This window comes from Protopterus annectens, chromosome 2.part2 (assembly GCF_019279795.1).
Source record: "Protopterus annectens isolate FY-2018-M chromosome 2.part2, PAN1.0, whole genome shotgun sequence".
Lineage (NCBI taxonomy): Eukaryota > Metazoa > Chordata > Ceratodontiformes > Protopteridae > Protopterus > Protopterus annectens.
This window is the reverse complement of record NC_056730.1, coordinates 153,371,947-153,393,659: the sequence shown is the minus strand read 5'-3', so window position 1 is coordinate 153,393,659 and position 21,713 is coordinate 153,371,947. Positions and strand designations below refer to the sequence as shown.

General features: G+C 42.1%; 1 protein-coding gene across 1 annotated transcript in view; it reads right to left on the bottom strand.

The window, feature by feature from the left end:
- The window catches only part of KIF2A (kinesin family member 2A), a 2,798,933-nt gene that overhangs the window by 1,185,946 nt on the left and 1,591,274 nt on the right, over nt 1–21,713 (bottom strand). Inside the window, exons 12-13 of the mRNA XM_044063819.1 lie at nt 19,728–19,791; nt 17,353–17,444 (exon numbers count right to left, since the gene is read on the bottom strand). Coding sequence (XP_043919754.1) covers nt 17,353–17,444; nt 19,728–19,791 — 156 coding nt within the window. The remainder of the gene's footprint in view (nt 1–17,352; nt 17,445–19,727; nt 19,792–21,713) is intronic.

The window sequence follows — 21,713 nt, the reverse complement described above, 5'->3', positions numbered from 1 at the left end:
AGTGAAAAGCACTTTAAACACTAACTCGTATCCCCAAAAGTAGGATAACACAACTTTTAACAAGAAAAAAGTAGTTTTTAAATTACTTAACTTTTTCCACAAAAGTAAAAAGGTCACATGACCGCCTATAAAACCACTTTTTCCAAGTATAAAATAACTACAAAAAGCAGCTTTAGTTGTACAAATAATAAGTAGAAATTCTTTCCCTAAAGGGAACTTATTTGCCCAAAAATGGAAAGTTTTAGCAGACCATCAATCCCTAGTAATCACCATAACGTCCCATGTGAGTTGTTCATCTCGCCTTCATTCTTTACTGATGGGTTCATCGGCTCCGGTACTGCCATATACAAAGCTCGAGGTCTTCCAGTAGCCCAAGGCCAGGCCCCTATACCACACTGTGAATTACCTCAGATCTTATTTGCTGCATGTACTGTAACCATATAAATGATCTATCCTCCTATGGAGAGGAAGAAGAATTGAGCAACCAGGATGAGACCAACCTCTAGGTCAACTATCAGCCAGTAGGGGGAAGGAGGGAGGGACACAAGAATGAAGGTGAGATGAACAACTCAGATGGAACGCTATGGTGAGTACATAACTTCTTAATGTGAAGTTGTTCAATCTCACCATTCATTTTTTCTGATGGGTAGCGTCCCTAGCACCATCAATCTCGGGTGGCTCACGGGACTGCATTCTTCAGAACCATAGACCCAAAAGAAGCCCTGTCCCTGGTGGCCTTATCAACTTTGTAATGCATGATAAAGGTATGAGGTTTAGACCAAGTGGCTGCTGCACAAATGTTATCAAGGGGCAATTTGGCTTGGAACACAGTGGATGTAGAAACTACTCTGGTTGAGTGAGCTTTAATCTTGTGTTGCAAAGGCATATTAGCAGCTGAGTAAACAAAGGTGATACAATCAGATAACCATTTAGACAGAGTGGTTTTAGCCACTGGTCTACCTTTTCTGGCTTCAGAGAATGAGACGACGAATAGTTGGTCTGATTTCCTGAAATCTTTTGTTCTATCCAAATAAAATATGAGCAGTCTGTGAACATCAAGTTTGTGCAGCATATACTCCAACTTATTGGAATGATTAGGGAAGAAAACTAAACTCAATGACTTGGTTGATATTAGTTTCTGAAAAGACTTTGGGCAAAAAAAGAGGGGTATGTCCTAAGAGATGCTCTGTCACCATGAAAAATCAAATAAGGAGGGCTGACAGATAAAGCTTGAAGTTCTGACACTCTGCGGGCAGAAGTAATAGCTACCAGAAAAATGGTTTTCCACGACAAATATTTGAGGTCACAAGATGATGCTGGTTCAAATGGGGGAAGGATTATACGAGACAGCATAAAATTTAGATTCCATGGAGAATAGGGAGTTTTCACTGGAGGTCTCATATGAAATGTTCCCTTGAGAAAAGCCTTGGATAACTTGTGGGACATGATATTTAGCCCGTCAATTCAGAGATGAAAGTTAGATATAGTAGCCAACTCAACCTGAACTGTTGCGGCTGCTGCTCCTTTATTAAAAATCATAGTCAAGAATTCTAGTATGGATGTCAAGGGGACTTGGTAAGGATCAATGTTCTGCTTAGAAGCCCATATGGAAAATCTCTTCCACTTACTAAGATATAATCTTCTAGTGGATGGCTTGTGAGAAGACAAAAGGATCTGTTTTGTCTCATTGGAGACGTTATGAAGCCTGGCTATGAGGGGAATTGGAGCAGTCAAGCTGTCAGCTTCAGTGACTGCAGAGAAGGATGGAGGACACCCGACGGATGCGTCAGAAGGTCTGGAACTGGGCCCAGAATCCAGAGATCCTCCGAGAGATGATGTTGAAGGAATGGGAACCAAATCTGCCGAGGCCAATGAGGGGCTATAAGAATGATGGTCCTTCCCAGGGATTTTGCTTTCTGTAGAACTCTGGTTATTAATGGGATTGGTGGAAAAGCATAGAGGAGACCTGGGGGCCAATCGTGTACGAGTGCGTCTCTCGGCACTTCTCCCGGATGACGAATCAGGGCAAAGTAGCTTCTGCATTTCGTGTTGATGTGGCTGGCAAAAAGGTCGCAGCAAGGCTGGCCCCATTTGCGGAAAATACTGTCCGCAATCTCTTCCTTGAGGGCCCAATCGTGCAGCAACAAGATTGCCCGGCTCAGTTTGTCTGCTATCACGTTGGATCTCCCCGGGATGTGCGTTGCCAACAGAAAGCGCTGGGAGGAAACAGCCCACTGCCAAACTCTGAAGGCTTCTCGGCAAAGGGGGTAAGACTTGGTTCCCCCCTACTTGTTCAAGTACCAGACTACTGACATATTGTCTGTCTGAATTGCAATCGTTCCTAGGGGAGGAGAGAGTCCTGGAAGTACTGCTCATCTCCAGAACATTGATATGCAAATTTGACTCGATCTGTCCATGTGCCTTGGAGAGTCTTTCCCTGAAAATGCCCACCACCACCCTATCAGGGAAGCGTCTGTGGTCACAGTGGCTACTGGAGGGGGTAAAACAAAGGGGTGTCCTATGGTGACGTGAAGAGATGTCAATCACCACTGGAGATCTTTCTTGCAAGAGCTCGTAATCAAAATCATATGATCCACTGGAAGTTCCTGGTAAGACCAGAGTAAACAACAGCCACTGAAGAATCCATATATGCATTCTTGCTAATGATATGGCTAGGACTGCTGCAGCCATCAAACCCAATACTTTCAGAACTTCTGAAGCTGGTGCCCTGTTTTTCGATACCAATGTGCTAACATGATGACGAAGGAAGATTCTTTCGACTGGTAGTCAGAGTGGTGGTTGAAGTGTCTAGCTCTGCCCCGATACAAACAATATGCTGCGATGGCGACAAGGCAGACTTTTCTGAGTTGACTGTAATGCCTAAATGATTGCAGAGTGCCAGAGTGTATTCTCTTGCCAGAATCAGTTGCTGCCTTGTGGTGGTGGGGTGGCAGTAAGGAGCCAATCATCTAGGTATGGAAACACCTGGAATCCTAGATGCCTCAGGTGGGCTGTCACCACTGCCACTGCCATGCATTTGGTGAACACTCTGGGGGCTGTAGTGAGACCAAAGGGCAGGGCTCGAAACTGATAATGATTGGCTCCCAGCCGGAAACGCAGGTGATCTCTGGATGGCCTGGCCATTTTCATGTGGTAGTACGCATCCTTGAGATCTATCGAGCACATCCAACTGTCTTTCCCTAAGAAGGGAAGTACAGACTGGAGGCGTGACCATCCGGAACTTCTCTTTCTTCACATATTGGTTGAGTCTGCTGAGGTCCAAAACGGGACTCCAGTCCCGTGTTTTCTTCAGAACCAAAAGAACCTTGAGTACGTTCCGGATCCTGTTTGGTCTGCTGGGATTGGCTGGAAGACTCTCTTCTAGCAACTTGTGGACCTCTATGGTTGCTTGTTCCCTGTAACTGGGTGGAATGTCTGGGATTCTCTTTATGGACGGGGGGTGGGGGGTGGCGAATGGTATGAAGCACCCTCTGGAAATAATACTTTGTACCTGTCTTTTATTTCTTGCCAGGTGTGTGGATACAAAGATAAGCGGACCTCCGACTGCCTCCAGAGCAGGACAGTCGGGCCTCCTTTCATGAGCGCTGGTAGGATTGACCAGAGAAGTGATCTCTGTCACCCTGATGTTGCAGACCCCTCTGCCGCGAGGGTGGCATCTTCCACTATTACCCCCCCCCCGCCCCTAGAGGGGGGATCACCATGTGTGTCCTGAAAGGCTCCTTGGGCTTTCCGGAACCACATTGTTCCTCCCCTTTGACCTTTGGTATAAAGCCGAGCAGGGGTGGAAAAATGGACTCAGAGGGCAGACAGTCTTTCCCTCCTGTTCACACCTGGTCAAGGTTTCCTTCAATTTAGGCCCAAAAAGGATGAGCCATCAAAAGGGATGTTTACGAATGAAGACTTAAAGGGTTCCGCGAAGGAACACAAGCGCATCCAGGAATGTCTTCTGAGAGCAATTCATGTACCTGCTACCCTACTCGTTCCATCAGCTGCATATGATATGAAATGCATGGATGAATTGACAATAGAATTTAGGGCAGCAACTTTGTCAACGGCCCCTGCAGCTACAGTACCCTGAACAGTATCTCCCAACTCCTTAAGGAGATCTCTTTGCAACCTGGTGAAATGGGTTAAGTAGTTCAGTGAGCAGAGAGTAAACGTCGCTGAACTAAACATGCATTTCCCATACCTATCCATGATCCTAGACTCTCTATTAGGAGGATGAACAGACGAGGAAGTCTCAGACATTTCCTTTTTGGTGGCCGCTGCCGCCACCACCATGGCATCAACATGGACTCCTTTGGACAAGAAGGCTTTATCTGGTGGAGCTGATATAAACTTATTAGGCCTCCTAGGAACAGGCTCCATGGACTCCGATGACTCCCACACCCTCCGGGAGACCAACTGCATGAGCTCATCGAAGGGCGGAGACACCCAGTGAAGAGTTGAGACGAAAGCCTTCAGGAGAACTGACTTATCCTCAGTAGGGTTTTTGGACTGCTAATCACCCCTCTGCCTAAGGATCTTGAGTATCTCAACAAAGAAGATATCCTCAGAGGGGGACCGCGGGGACCCTTCTGGCTCATCCAAGTCAGTGTCAGATGTTAAAGACTCCTGTGGGGAGTCCATGTGTCCCCTCTTGCACAATCTCTTTCTTGGAACCTCCTCAGTGGGAACCTCCAGGGAGGTCTCAGAAGAGCAGGGGGCACCCTGTGCTGTTACCTGAGGCTCTGGGTCTCTAGGTCTAGCCTGGACGATGGAAGCAGAAGAGGACACAGGTGCTTTAAGGGATGAGGAAGCAAGGCCTGAAGTCAAGGATGTCTTGGGAGACAAGGCTCTCCTCATGGCCATGAAGGCACCACGGCTCCAATGGGAAGGAGTCGACGGACCCGAAGGAACCGCCAAACCCTACCGCACAGAGGCTGTGGGCTCCAAGCCGGAGGTAGGAGCTGAGCTCATCCGAGCCGAAGCCCGAGAGGAAGAGTTGGCACTGACAAGTCAGTCCGGCTATCCTCCCCGGATCCGACTGGAGAGCGTCAGCTCCTAGAATTCCCGGTTGGCGCCGAGGACGTCGGAGTGGATGGAGCAGGCCTTGGCTCCACGATCAACAGGTCTGCTTCCTCTGGCTCCGAAGGTCTGGTACGGCCCGGAGGAGGAGTAGTCAAGCAAGAGAAGTGGTCTTCGGCTCCAAAGCCACTTGGGTCGGAGCCGACAATTTAGCAAGGCCTGGTGCCTGTAAAAGTTTCTGCACCAATCGATCCATATCCAAATCCGACAGGCTGACAGAAGACCTAAAAGAATGCACCGACTGTACCGAATGAAGCAATAGAGATAGAGGCCTTTGGGATACCGGCTCCAAGGCTGTGGGCCGGCTCCAAAAAGAAAGGACAGTCAGCGCCGATGTCTGTGGAGCCGATGTCGCAGAATCCTCCAACTTTTTAGCTTAGAGTCCTTATATTCCACAGAAGATCTAGAGGACTTGGAAGACTTGCTGGCCACGTCCGGGTCACTCAAAGCCTCTTGAAAGGGATGCTTTAATAAGCCCCTGTCCACCAATTTCCTTTTCCTCTCTGGTAACACTCTTGAAGAAAAAGAATGGCAAATGGCACAAGACTCCTGTAAGTGGACAGCTCCTAAGCAATAAGCACAAGTTACATGTCCATCAGTAAAGTACAGTTTTGTACCTACCATAAATGTAGATGTTCGAAGATCCACATTGCTGCAGTCCTTACACTTGGGTAGTCCGCTGTCCTCGGTCGGCCCGAATATCAAAGTATAAGGCTGACGTCGGTCAAGGCGAATTTGACTGACATCAGGACGTCAGGGTACAAATGCGCATGACCGACGTCATATCCTCAGTCTTTTCTTGCCCCAGATGTCAGAAGACCCTAAACATAAAGGTCAAAACCAAAAGACAGCAATCAAACAACCAACCACCCCTGCACTAGTTATCTGTACAATATATACAATATACACAATATTTACAACCCAACCCACACAACCACCTCTAACTACAGAGGGGAAGGAGGGAGGGTAATTGGACTGCAGCAATGTGGATCTTCGAACATCTACATTTATGGTAGGTACAAAACTGTACTATGTTCTTCATCTCACATTGCTGCAGTCCTTACACTTGGGTAGAATCCCAAAGCAGAGGTAAGGGAGGATGGCCAAACTACAAGGAAGCAGGAGCTGCCAAAATGCCCTGCAAAACAGCAGTGGCAAAACCAGTCCTGGATTTAGAGTAAAGTGGTAGGTGATAATGCCTAGAGAAAGTATGCACTGAACTCCAAGTAGCTGCCTCCAAAATATCCTTGGTTGCCACTCCCCTCAAAAGGGCTGTCGAAGTGGCAGTAGCCCTAGTGGAATGAGGCCTAATCCCAGCTGGAATCTCCTTGCCATGATGGGAACAACAGAAAGCAATGCAAAACCCAATCCACTTAGAAATAGTTTGTTTTGACACAGGCTTGCCCTGAGAACCCAAAGCAAACGAAACAAACAACTGCTGAGACTGCCTGAACCCTTTAGTTCTGTCCAAATAATATCGCAACTGCCTGTGTACATCTAAAGTCTGCAAAATCTTTTCCCCCTTATTTTGGGGATTTGCATAAAAAGTAGGCAAATGAATAGTTTGGTTTAAAGCCCCACTAGAAACCACTTTAGGCATAAAGGAAGGATTAGTACGTAAAGATACCCTATCCTTATGGAAAATCAAGAAAGGCTCAACCGCCATAAGGGCCTGCAATTCAGAAACCCTTCTTGCAGAGGTAATGGCCAACAAAAAAGCAGTCTTCCATGATAAATATTTCAACTCAGAAGTAGCTGCAGGCTCAAAAGGTTGTAGAGTGAGTTTCTCCAACACAAAATTGAGATCCCAAGCAGGAGCAGGAGCTTTTCGTGGGGGTCTTATATTCTTTGCCCCTCTAAGAAATTGCTTGAACAAAGGATGAGAAAACAATGGTGGGTCACAATCATAGTGAGCGAAATTGCTGCAGCATGAACCTTAATAGAAGAGAAAGACAAACCTTTGTCCAGTAACTCAGTAAGATATTGAAGAGCCACACTCAAATTAGGCCCAGAAACATCAAAATCTTTTGCTGCACTCCAAAATAAAAATCTCTTCCATTTATCTGCGTACACTTTCCTTGTACTAGGCCTTCTAGCTTCCAAAATAACATTCAAAACTTGCTGAGGAAGTGGAGGCCCACTATGGTTCAAAACAGAATATGCCAGGCTGTTAGGTGCAGAGAGTGAAGCTTGACATTGAGCAAATGGCTGTCCTCCTGTGACAACAGGTGTGGAATCGAAGGCAAAGGCCATGGAGGCTTCCGTACTAGACTTCTCAGTAATGGGTACCAGTGCTGTCGAGGCCAATCTGGAGCTATTAAAATCATCCTTGGCTTGTCCTGTCTGACCTTTAGAAGTACCTTTGGGAGGAGAGGCAGAGGTGGAAAGGCATACACATGAAGATTGCTCCAATTGAAAGAAAGAGCATCCACTCTCCAAGCTGTGGGATGAAACCTTTTTGTGCAAAACTTTGGCAGCTGATGGTTTAGTGGAGAAGCGAACAGATCTATGTCTGGAGTTCCAGCTGACACTGTCAATTTATGAAATACATGAGGATCCAATTTCCACTCGTGGGGATCCATAATTCGTCTGCTCAACACATCTGCTAAGGAGTTCTGTGCTCCTGGCAGAAACCTTGCCTGAAGATTGAGCTGTAAACTGAGAGCAGTCTCCCACAAAATCATTGCTTGCCTGCATAGAGGATAAGAATGCGTTCCCCCTTGCTTGTTGATGTACCACATGACAGTTGTGTTATCTGTTAGAATCAACACCTGCCCTGGAAGAAGTAACTCCTTGAAAGCTATTAATGCAAACTGGACTGCTAACATCTCCTTCAGGTTGATATGTAGATGTTGTAGTCTGGCAGGCCACTTGTCTTGTATCCACTTTCCATTTAGATGAGCTCCCCAAGCTTTGTCTGAGGCATCTGTCGTTAAAATCTGACTCGCCTCTGTCCTGAGCCCACCACAAAAATTCCTTTTGAATGCAAGGTATTATTTGAATGACAGTGTCCAGATCCTGGCAGTGCTGTGTCCATACATTTTTGAGATACCATTGCAGCTTCCTCATATGCAGTTTGGCATTGGGAAGCACCAGAATACAAGATGCCATGAACCCTAAGGCTTGAAGGACTGTCCTTGCAGTCAGCCCGGACTGATGAGATAGTTGATGGAAGTAAAGGGATAGACTCTTTTGTTTGTCCGGGGTTAAAAAGGCCATCTGGGATGCTGTATTCAGTCTCACACCCAGAAAGCACATGTCCTGAGAGGGTACTAGACTGGACTTTATTTCGTTCACAGAATACCCCAGGCATCTTAGCACTGCTATCACATATTCCAAATGATGAAGAAGCTCTTCCCTTCCTTGAGCCAGAATCAGGCAGTCGTCCAAATAAGGATAGATCTGTATTCCTTTTAGCCTGAAGAAAGCTATCACTGGAGCCAGAACTTTCGTGAACACTCTGGGCGCAGTAGATAAGCCAAAGGGCAATGCAGAGAACTGACAGTGAGAAGTCCCAGCTCGAAAACGCAGATACTTCCTGCAACTTAGTCTGATAGGAACATGAAGGTAAGCCTCCTTGAGATCCAAAGTTACCATCCAATGATCTTTGCCCATCAGAGGTAAAAGCTGCTGTAACGTCAACATTTTGAACTTGGGAATGTCCAGATAAGTGTTGAGGGTAGATAAATCCAAAATTGGTCTCCACGTGTTCCCCTTCTTTGGTACTAGGAACAGGCGAGAATAAAATCCTAGGCCCACTTCTGGCATAGGGACCGGCTGTATGGCCCCTATTTGGAGTAACAGAGAAACTTGCTTGTGAGCCTCTATTCTTTGTTGAGGAGGAACGTCTGGCATGCCTTTGAAAGGAGGCAAGGTATGGAAATAAAACCTGTAACCGTGGTGTATGATATCCAATACCCACCTGTCTTGGGTAATTAAACTCCAATTTTCTTTGAAAAGTGCCAACCTTCCTCCCAAAGGTGCTGCCAGACAAGAAGGCTCTGGCAGCTGAAAAGGTAGGTCATTGGGTCTGTTTACGAAAGGACTGACCCCTGCCCTCACCCGAAGACTGTGCAGGAGAACTCCCTGTCCTAGGCCTGAAAGAGCCCTGAGCTCTGCCCCTACCACGTCTAGATCTACCCCTAGACTGGGAATCTTAAGAAGGATACGTCCACCCCTTAGTAGGCCAATTTCTACTAAACTTTGGAGGCTGGACCTGCAAAAAATCTTTAACAGTCTGCATAGACTTAGCCTTGTCTTCCATTTTCTTTAAAACTGCCTCAACAGGAGGACCAAACAACACGTCAGATTGTAAAGGAGCATCTAAAATCCTTGTTTTAACATGTTCAGATAAATTTTGATCCCTCAGCCAGGCGTGCCTGCGAAGAACTGACCCAGTGGCAGCCACCCTAGACGAGGCCTGTACAGCATCAAAACCACACTGCAAAGAATGCTTACCCACCTGTTCAGAAACATGTACTAAATCTTGCAACTCTTTACAATCAATACCTTCTGCCAGAGCATCAACCTTAGACTTCAATTGTGAAAGGAGATAGTTTTGGTATTTCAACATGTGAAACTGGCAATTCAAAGCCCTCATAGCAAGAGTGGAAGAAGTATAAACTTTCTTTCCCCATCTATCCAAGGCCCTGGCCTCTTTGTCTGCAGGAACCGGATTCTTAACAACAGAAGCCTTAACACCTTTAGGCCCCTGGCTAACAGTTTCTGGGTCCGCCCTAGGACTCTTAAAAGATACTTATGAGCTTCAGGCACCCTGTAATACCTATCCGGTTTAACAGGAGCAGGAGGCAAAGAATCAGGATTAAGAGAAGCCTCTGTAAAAACATCTTCCACTACATCCAAAACAGGAGGTATAGCCAAAGGCCTATGCTGGGGTAAAACAAAATTCCCTAAGCCTTTTCCTGGAATCAGAGAAGTCCTGACCTTCCCACTTAAAATGCTCCCTCATGGAATGAAGAGTTTCTGAAAAAGAAAAATCCTCAGGAGGAGAAGCAGAAGGAGTAGAATCATCCACATCAGAATCAGAATAAGGACAGTACTCCTGTAAGTCTTCAGCCGAAGACTCTGAAACATCTGAAGCCTGCTCAAAACTCCCTAGCTCAGGCTCCACCCTAGGTCTCTTATCAGGAGGGGGCATAGAGCCCCTAATCAAAGTAATCAAATCTTCTGCCATTTTAAGCATATGCTTCTTGGGCACAGTTCCTGAAGAGCTAGGGGTAACACCAACTGAAGCTAAACCTGGCCTGCCCCTGGGAGAAGCCTTGGAAACAGAAGGAGAGGGCCTAACCACCCTAGGCAGGGAGGGAGTATAGTAACCTGAGAAGCCCCATCAGCCTGGCCTGCCTCCTGAGAGGCCACATCCTGCAATAACAAAGTCTCTCCCTGGGATCCCAAAGAAACCTCCGGTGGAACCACCGCTCCACCGACACCTCTAAAGAACCGGCGTCCGGTACTGGCGGTTCCTCTAGCCTAGGTTTAACTGCTTTGTCCTTGCGCTTCTTGAAGAAGCGGGCGTCGGAGCATCCGACGGCATTTTATAATTGCACCGCTTCGAAGACTAACCTGGCACAATCTAATCTTCTCTTAATAGTGCGCTTATTGAATCTAGCACAAGAGCGACACCCAACAACGTCGTGCTCAGGCCCTAAACAAGGAATACACAAAGTATGGTAGTCTCTATGCGGTATCTGTTTCCCACAAGAAATACAATTATTCACTTTTTCTGACATCCGGTAAACCACTGTGGCAAGAAAAAACTAAAATATTCCCAACGGGTACTTAGCCAACTTTGACTCGGTCTGAAACTCCGAAATCGAACAATTTCAGAACGCCAACCGGCACTTGCAACGCTGCTTCTGCATCGGACCATGCGGCAAAAAAGACTGAGGATATGACGTCGGTCATGCGCATTTGTACCCTGACGTCCTGATGTCAGTCAAATGTGCCTTGACCGACGTCAGCCTTATACTTTGATATTCGGGCCGACCGAGGACAGCGGACTACCCAAGTGTAAGGACTGCAGCAATGTGAGATGAAGAACATCAGATATTTTTTGACCGCAGTCTGGACACTTTTTAAACCCAGACTTTGGGTGTTTATCTTTGCCATCCACCATTATGCTACTAAAGAAAAACACAGAGCAGAAAACCAGCAATACCCTAGGCTCTAACACACACACGCAAAGGAGCCTAAGTAAAATGTAACACAAAATATAGTAAGCTACTCAGCAATACCATATGCTCTAACAGCACACACACAAAGGAGCCTAAGAAAAATGTAACCAAATATTAGTAAGCTACTAGGCTCTGAACTCATACACAGAAAAAAAGAGCCTGCTAAGATAAACTAAGGCCTATATATATATATATATATATATATATATATATATATATATATATATATATATATATATATATATATATATATATAAATCTGCAGATATACAAAAACTCACAGCAGAAAAAACTAGGCCAAAACACACGAGGCAGATATAAGAAAAATTACTAATCACACATGGGAAAGGGGAGCTTTTAAGAAGCTATAAAACGAACTACCTAACTATAAAACCATTTAAGAGACATTAGTAACAATATTACAGAAATAACTGCTAATGCATAAGTTTTGAAAACAGTACTGGCCCGAGCTTGCACTGGAACCTCCGATCAGATGACGTGGCAAACTAGATCTGAGGTAATTCACAGTGCATCATGGGATAGGGGCTTGACCTCGGGCTACTGGAAGACCTCGAGCTTTGCATACGGCCGTACTTGAGCCGATGGACTGGCTCCGAACCCATCAGTAAAGAATAAACGGCACGATTGAACAACTTCACATCAGTGGTTTACAGTGGTAGGAAAACTCTAAAGGGCTTTGCATCCAAACCACTCTTTCTTCTGTTTGGACTGAGGTGAATGAAGGTTTGAGTGCATGGAAGGGGCCCTGGCCGGCCAGCTATAACATCCTGTGCAGGACATAACCCATACAGATAAGGCTATTATATCAGTAATCAATATAATGAACATCTGCCACTTAGAGGCATGGCTTCCAGGAGTGGCAATGGAACATAAGAGGCCTGCAATGGACCTGGTATTGTCATCAGGCCGTGTTTACTTAGGCTGCAGCTCCTGTGCCCATGTGAAAAAGATTCGCAAGACTTCAAACATCTACATGAAGCCAAATGTCCTGGACAGGAAGATTGGTGAACCATCCTCAACCTGGGCAATCAAGCCCTGCTTTCACACAGCTAAGCAATCACAGCTTCAAACAATTATGTACAAACAAGAACAAATATGTAGAAGTGAAATCAGTTCCCAATAAACCTGTTATTACACTGAACAGCATAAAAATAACTACTAGGTGGCGTCTCAGTATATAGCTTTCTCAATAATTAGCTTTTGTACTGTATTTTCTACCCTATTTCTGTATCCCTACCCCCATTACTCTGTTCCCAGATTCCTCGGATTCACTTATATATTAACTCTCCTTGTCCTAAGGCATCCTTTATCATTGTCTTCTCCTCTATCATCCTGACTTTCTTCCTTCTAGCCTCTGAACATTGTCTACATTCTCCTACCTTTAGACTTACCTGCTGAGTCTCTCACTTCACTGATTGTCTTCCTCTATATTCTGCTCTCTTGTCTCTACCCGCTCCATTCGCCCTTCGGGCTCACTCCGCTCCCCTACCCTACCCCCAATTTCCACCCACCCCCAGTGCTCCTACATTTATCCCTCCAGAAACCACACCCCTACCTTACTCACACCAATCACACAAATCTCATCTATAACACTCCCACCCCTATCATACACATCTCACCTACCAATTACCCAACTCTCCTCCTCCTCCCCTACCTCATACATACTTACTATTATTTCTCATTCTCTCTCTCATTTCCACTTCCTTAACAATGCACACTACAGTGAACCCTTTTCAAATTCAAATATTGATTATCATTTCACTTATAACTCCTCTAGCAACTACCTATATCTTATCCTCCTATGAACTACCTTTGTACTCTACACTTACCTTTCCCTCCATACACACCTCTACAACTATAACACATTTTTCTGCAACCTTCCTAAATCTCATTTACAAGCCCAACTACCTACTAGCCAAATACCACAGACTAGCTCACATTACATTCTATAACCAAAAAACTAGAAAATGAATAGACTACTTTTGGAAACCTCTACAACCTAAACACTCAACACTCCCCCACTCACTATTGGATGGAGACATTCATCCAAACCCTGGCCAACACCATACCCAGACCATAGGAAACTACAACAATGACATAACTAGGACTGCATTACCTACCAAATCTACCAATTCACTCACTATAGCCCATCTCAACATGCGTAGTATTTGTAATAAAATTTCTCAAGTCCATGCCCTGCTAGATGTCAACCAATTCGACATCCTATGCCTATCAGAAACATGGCTAAAACCTATCACTAAAGACAATGAAATCTCTGCACCTGGGTATGACATCATTAGACTTGACCGCTCTACAAAAAAGGGGGGAGGTGTAGCAATTCTCTATAAAACCCACCTACAAATCAGCACTATAAATCTGACCCTTCCCCTAGTCAATAGTGCTGAAATAATTAGCTCTAAACTTCAAGTCAACAAAAGCAAAGCCATATATATAATTTGCATACATCTTCCCCCCGGAAATAACATTAATGCTCTGGAGTGCATCCTTAGTTGGCTCTCCACTAATCTCCCATAAGAAACATTAATCTTAGGTGACCTAAATATTAATTGGAATTCCTGTAATAATTCAAACCCCACCTCCCACATAAACCTACATGGCTTCTCACAACTAATTACCTGCCCTACCAGAACTAATAAAATCAATAACAAGGACACCACTTTAGACTGGATACTTACTAACACCCCCCAACAAAACCTTTAAAACTGGCTACCTTCCAGATGATCTAAGTGACCACTCTAACATATATTATTAGACATAAAACCAATCTAATTTTTGCAAACACATTCAGAACATTATGTTCAAAAAAGCAATTTAACTCAGAATGCTTTCAGACAGAACTGAGACAATGTAATTGGTCTCCTCTAAAATTTCTCCCTCTTAATGATGCAGTACAGTACTTCAATTCCACATTCTTAGCTATTCTTGACCAGCACGCACCGATACATACTATCAGAACCAAAGCCAAACCAGCCCCCTGACTGACCAACAATACTAGACAAAAAATCATTATCAGAAACAAATCCTGGGCAAAATGGCGTACCACTAAGAACCTGGCTGACCGTCAAACCTTTAGAGAATGTAGAAACAGCACAAAAAAAGCCGTCCTGACAGACAAAAAGAACTACTACCTTCATCTACAACAAACATCCAACATGGAACCTAAAAAATTCTGGACCAGCATTAATAATCTTCTATCCCCAGGCCAATCTATCACACCCGACCCACAAGACTCTAACCCGGACAATCCCACACAAACAGCTAATGCCTTCAACTCTTTCTTCACAAATACTATTCAAACTCTTTCTAGTCACCTATCTCCTGATACCTCTAAGCTACTTCCATCTTCTGCAAATCCACCCCCCATTTCATCTACTACCTATTCCTACTTCCTTTATCTCATCCTTACTCCAAAAATGTAAACCTACCACTCCCTCCACAGACAAACTTCCTGCTGATTTCCTGCAAATAGGAGCTAAAGCCATTGCATATCCCATTTCTATTCTGATAAACAGATCTATTAATGAAGGAACTATCCCTTCAATCTGGAAGATATCTCATATCATCCCACTACATAAAGGGGGAAACTCTAATGACTTCTCTAACTATCGTCTCATAGCACTATTATCCCCTATTGCTAAAATTATGGAAAAATGTATCCATAAACAACTACTAAACCACCTTCTACAAAACAACCTACTAGCTAATTGTCAGCATGGTTTTAGACCTTCTCACAGTACCACCACTGCACTGCTCTCATTTACAAACTCCATCAACTTTAATTGCAACAAAAATAGTCTTTCATCTGCACTCTTCATCGACTTATCTAAAGCCTTTGACATGGTTAACCACCAACTACTTCTGCACATTCTGACTTCTCTTTCACTTGATCCTCCTTCCATAACTTGGTCTAAATCTTACCTAGAAAACCGAGAGCAGGCGGTACTCTGGAAAAATTCACTATCTGATCATCTTCCCATCTCTCTAGGTGCCACAAGGCTCCATCTTAGGCCCACTTCTTTTTTCCATCTTTATCAACGACCTGCAATCAGCTATCCCAAATACTAACTGTATTCAATATGCAGATGATTCTACTATTATCTGTACATCTACCTCTCAAACAGAACTCCAGTCTCTTACCCAAAAAGCCTTTAACACTATAGAACAAGGGTTCTCTCATCGCTGCCTGCTACTTAACCCCAAGGAAAACTAAACTGCTTCTCTTCGCACCAACCCGAAGGCACATCCCCTTACACTTCACTATCAGTTCCAATAACCGTACTATCATTTCTCTTGACGCTACCACAAAATTACTAGAAATAACAATAGACAACAATCTAAACTTTGACAATCATATCAACACTACAATAAAATCGGTGAACAAAAAAATAGGAACCCTATACAGAATCAAACCCTTTCTTACTCCACTTGCAAGAACTACGTTAGCCAGAACTCATCTAATCTCTACGTTACTCTATGCTTACGCTATGCTTCCCCCATTAGCATCAATCTATCAAAAAAAACCCTGAATAAACTAGTAACATCTTACAATAATATTGCTAGATTTGCTACATGATCCCCTTTTAGAACCCATCACTGCCTTAAAACAACTAGGTTGGCTAGAACTTCCTAATCAGCTCGAACTTCAACAATTCATAATAGCCCACAAAACCCTGCACCAACCCACCATAACTCCAATACTCTCTTGTCACATCGCACCTTATTATAATCAGAAACATCTACTCTCTTCAAAAAAACTATTGATCAAAACAACCATAGCTAATAACTCTGCAGGTGACTGCCTGTTCTCAAACTCTGTTGGAAAAATATGGAATAAACTAACCTCGGATATCTCATCTCTGACTTCTCTCCCACTTTTTAAAAGGAATTTAAAACTGTATCTCAATAAAAAATGGCTATGCCCCTGTAGTAACCCAGACTGTTTCTTTTCTTGCCTTCTTCCCTATTTTTTCCCTACTATACCCTATAACTCAACAGGGGACTGCCTGTTCTCCAACTTTGTTGGAAAATACGGAATAATCAACGCTCAGATATCTCATCCCAGACCTCTCCCCCACATTTTAGACGCATCTAGACAGTACCTCAATAAAATGCCCATGTCCTTGTACTAACTAGACTTACTCTGCTTTCTTTTTTCTTTACTTTTCGTCTTCCCTATTTTTTCTATCTACACCCCTTTCAGCTTTTCTTTACCTCTCATTACACTTTAGCAATCCTCTTATAAAATTTATATTTTGATTCTTTGTATTGTAATGATTATTGTGATATTCACATCACGTAGGTTGTAGTTTATGTATTTTTTTGGTTTTAAGATTGTAATTTGCAATTTCCTGAAGAAGAAAAAAAATACTATTTGTTTACTGTTAGCTTTATATTTGTTATTGCTTCTATTGTAACACCTTCTTAAACCATGTAATAATCACTGGAGCTTTTCTCCCCGGGCCTCTACTGAAAATGGACATATATCCAGAGAGACTAGCCCAGTCAACAAATGTAAAATAAATAAATAAAAATAAAGAGATTCAGACTTATTTCTATAAACAACACATACATTCCAACTGTACCATCTGATTTATAAATGCAACCTCCTTAGAAGCCTTTGTTTAGATTTATTTTCTACTCCAAATCAATTTTTTTCAGAAGCTCACATACAGTGGGTGTGAGGCAGAGCTGATGCACATCATTACATTATACACAGTATTATAAGGGTGCACCTAGCTATTAATCCTGCAAATGACCTCAAAGTCAATTGGTAAGCACACTTCCTGCAAATCAAGAAAATAACAATGAAGATTTGATACTCACACTGTTTACAATACACAAGAACATAGTTGCTTGAATTACAAGAAATTACAACAGAGGTTGTGAACTCGAACACTTGTGTAACAATTTTCTAAATTTTACATTAAGTCTTGACAGGGAATCAAGTGTACCCATGACACACTCACATAAATGGCTTAAAGTTCTTCTGCTAATCATGAAATCAGACTAAACATAATCATTAGCTTACCTTGCCACTATAAATCTCAAAAAAGGTTGCATACACTTGTAGGTCTAACTTCTTGTAATTTGGCTTCTTCAACATTAAAAACACATCTCTTGCTACAAAAGAAACACAATTAAGATTTTTACATATGGCTAAATGTCTATGTTCAGAAGCACTTAGGTAAAGATTCAAATATAAACAGTTACCTTCTTAGCTATCATACAATCAAACTGCTAAATCAAACACACAAAAACACACAATTGCAAACAGAACATCATGGTGCATAACTAGGTACACATTTTACTACCATAAAATATGAATACTTTTGTCCATATCTTCAACTTCTTCAGATCACCTTAGTTAAGTGTTTAACTAAAACAGAAAGTTGCAATTCCCAATACTACTATGGAAATATAAAAGTTCACAACCACCTTGAAATTCAGAAAAAGAACAAAGCAGCTACTATTAGAATAGCTAAAAGGCCAGTTTAGTAAGGCGTCTTAGCCCCTTAACTGCAGAAAATAACTTGCATGCATTACAGAGTTGTTTTCTTTTCAGGATGTTTAGCTTATTAATGAAAAAACACTAAGCAAAAAAACGACAAATAAAAAAACAAACAGCAGTAGTTGTTGAAGAATCTTTACTAGCACCAAAAATACAACCTGTACCTCGGCCTTTCACCTTCAAGGATACACTGCATAAAGTTCATCCACTTTTTATACACTAGGTGAACCCCCATCAATTAACTAATTAAATTAAACTTATCATTTAAAGTGCATTACTATATTTAAAATGCATGAATGCATTTAAAGTGCATTACTTCATACAAAATGCATTACTGCATTCAAAGCATATAGCTACATTCAAAAATACATTACTAACATTATACATTCTAAACTGTACAATATTCCAAATGCATAAACAAATATGAACAAATATTAAACACCTATTCACTAATTTAAATATGTTTCTTGTATATAAAATATTAAAATATTTTATATACAAGAAACATATTTAAATTAGTGAATGGTTTAATTTAATTATTTAGTCAATTGATGGGGGCTCACCTGGTGTATAAAAAGTAGATGAACTTTATGTGATGTATCCTTGAAGGCGAAAGGCTGAGGTACCAGATGTATTTTTGGTACTAGTAAAGATTCTTCAACTACTAGTACCTTTTTTTTTTTTTTAAGCTTATTACCCTTATTTTGATGTCTTCTCTCTCCATTATTGCTTTGGTTAAAAAAGGTTTCTTGGCTTTGTGAAACTCATTTACACAGGTTAATTTAGAACCTTTGGAGACGAAGAATCTGAGCCAATTCAATGCTCAAAGGTTTGATCAAAGGTTGTTACTAGACTAATAGTGCATTTATATGCCAAGCCATACACCCCAAACCTAATTTGCCCCAGAGTACTTTGGGTGTCTATTAGGAAGGGAGGTATGTTAGGAAGGAGGTACCCAAGACGTTTGGGGGGCGGTTAACCGGAGAACATTTTACTTACTGACAGCCTGTGTCCATCAGAGTCATGGCAGCCAGGGGATGGGAGTGTTTAATTTGTGATTTCCCATCCAATGATCAAGGTTTCTTTTAAATAGGGTCAAGGATGAACTCTGCTTCACATGGATGGGGAGTACATTCCCTAATACACGGATCCTTTCAGTCACATCTGTTCCTCCAGCATGTTCTATTTATCTGACAAGTGAAGTTCAGCTCCTTGGATCTAGTGTTTAGAGTGCTTTTTGTTTTGTGAATGTGCAAAAGATACAATATGGCTGAATCTGAGGATGCCTTACAAACCAGGCATACATACATTCTCAGCAGCCTGTAGGACACAGAGTAGAGAGATAAGGTCTTTATGTTATCCATGTAGGAGAGGGTATTCATGCCCTAGATTCTCCTGGTGAGGAACCTCTGTTGGCATTCCAACTGTTGCAAGTGGCTGGTTAGGCACATGCCAAAGGGGGTATTGTACTCAGTAATGCGTCTGATAAGGGCTCAGCAGAGTAGTACTATAACTTCTTTGGACCTGGATGTCATACCTTTACCTATAAGTTGGGTGACACAAAGATTTTCTTACTGTGTTATATGATGGTCAAAGGCCAGATTACTGTCTACATATGTTCCCAGTTCTCCAACAACCCGCTTTGTCAGGGATTTAGGGACTTAACTTCTAGATGAAATACACAGTACTTCAGTGCTGCTTTCCCAGATTTAGACCAGATTATTAGCCAGAAGTTTTTTTAAATATTGAGTAGCTATTTTGAGCTCTGGTTTTGTTTCACTGAGTGTGAAGATACAAGCTATTTCCTCTCTGATACCACCCCCCCCCACACACACACACACGTATATAAAAACACAGCACATGATAAAATTGAAGTGGATAAAATTAACATGTACCTGCTAATGCATAAATTCCTTTAGAGCAGTCTTGATTTTTTCCAGTAAAGTCACCGCCCATGGTCTACAAATAAAAACAAGTTAGTTTTGATTTAGACAGCATTAAACTGCAAAAGTACTACCTACAAATTAATTACTGCTAATCACTATTTTATGTAACTTAAAAAAATCTTATACAGCACCATTCTCTGGGTTTAGAAAAAAATGGTCCTGAAAAATCTAAAGTACAAACACACCAAAATTCCTAATGCCTGTTAACACTTTCGACCATCCATTCAAAAAGAACAGATGTATTAAGAACTCTTGGTTAAAGAACATTTGCGTAACAACTTCCAAACAGGAGATGTCAGAATGACAATGGATAGAAAGAGAAAGTTCTCTCTCCTCTCGTTTTTTTTTTTTAATGGAGAAAGGAATAATCAGCAGGTCATCTGAAGATGTCATAATTAATGGTTTCAGTAAATATAATGCAATTGAGAAGGGGAGTATCTGCAGAACCACTAGACCGGGAAGATGTACCTTCATTGCCTGAATCTATACACTCTGGATTAAGTTAAAAAACTTGCCTCCTTCATGACTTTTTATCCTCAAAAAAACTCATTTTATTTTAATTTGTCAGTAAGGTGGGTCCTCTAGATGTGTGCTATTTTCAAGGGAGACCCAATGTGGCTTGTATACAGGTTTACTCTAGACTAATGCTATAAATGTTTCCATGCTTATTGTTTATTTTGGAGAAAAAGGTGAACACGGTTTCTAAAATAAAAGACGGAAGTTAAGGAAGAAAAAAAGTGGTTGTGAAAACAAGGACAGTGAGGATGAAGAGATATGGAGGTATACATATTTGTATACCATGAAAAGAAATAGTTGTATACAATAACTTACTTTGCATGTGTCTTATTTAAGTTGTAAACTGGCATGTTAAGAGAATGATTATTACACATATTAAAAAACACACTTTTTTGAAAGATACTATGGGATATTTGACTTTCAGCTGAGCTACCAATAAATCAAACAAATGGGACCTCCACTTAGCATCCCATTCAAAGGGCAGCATCTTGCCATCACATCCCACAGTTATCCATTACCTCAGCAACTGATGGTTCAGTTTTAGACCTTCACTTTATAGCTATTACTGCTTGATCAGATGTCATTATCTCCTGTTCATTTTTTGTTAAATTTATTAGTCATGTCCAGATGCATTAGTGACTTATTAACCATGATTGCCTGTCTAAGAAATTTATACATCAGCCTTTGCAACTTCAGTTTATAAATGCTCAGCCCCCCCTTTTAAATGTCTCCAAATCTTTTGGGTTTCTAATACATGATGGGAAAGGACCCATTCTTAAGTCAAAGCATGATAAAAATTCATGAAATTAGTATTGTTTCAAAATGTTATGTCAGCCAGAAGTGCTCTTCACAGCATCCGCAATGTGCCCAGTGATGACGACTCCTGAAATTCACATGGAGTTGCATGCATCAGTAACATACCCAAATACAATTGTAGATTCTTTTTTATAAGACCAGTTGGTCCTACAACTATTGGAACTGTCTGTGTATCTTTCTTCCACATTGCTCTCATTTCTGCCTGCAGATACTGATATTTTATGACTTTGTATCTCTGTATGCAAGACACTGTAGTCACTGGGTGCAGAGATTTCAAAGATCAAATGCTACTTTTGTCTTCTTTTCATGGATCACTATAGCTAGCTTTCTCGCATCTATCTTTTGAACTCTTGGTAAAGGGTGATTCTATGTGATGTAGACCATCATTTTCTATGATGCTTTGTGGGTCATGTTTCTAGTGTTTTTCAGCTACTTCAATATCATATTGTCTGTACAATCCTCAGTGCAACAGTCTTGACACATTATTATGCCTTCAGTATACAGTCCTTCTGCTATTAGAATGTCACAACCAGCAAGAAGGTGTGCAACTGTTTCCAGTTCTGTTTTACAAGACATACATTTGTCTGCTTTTACAAGTTCAAT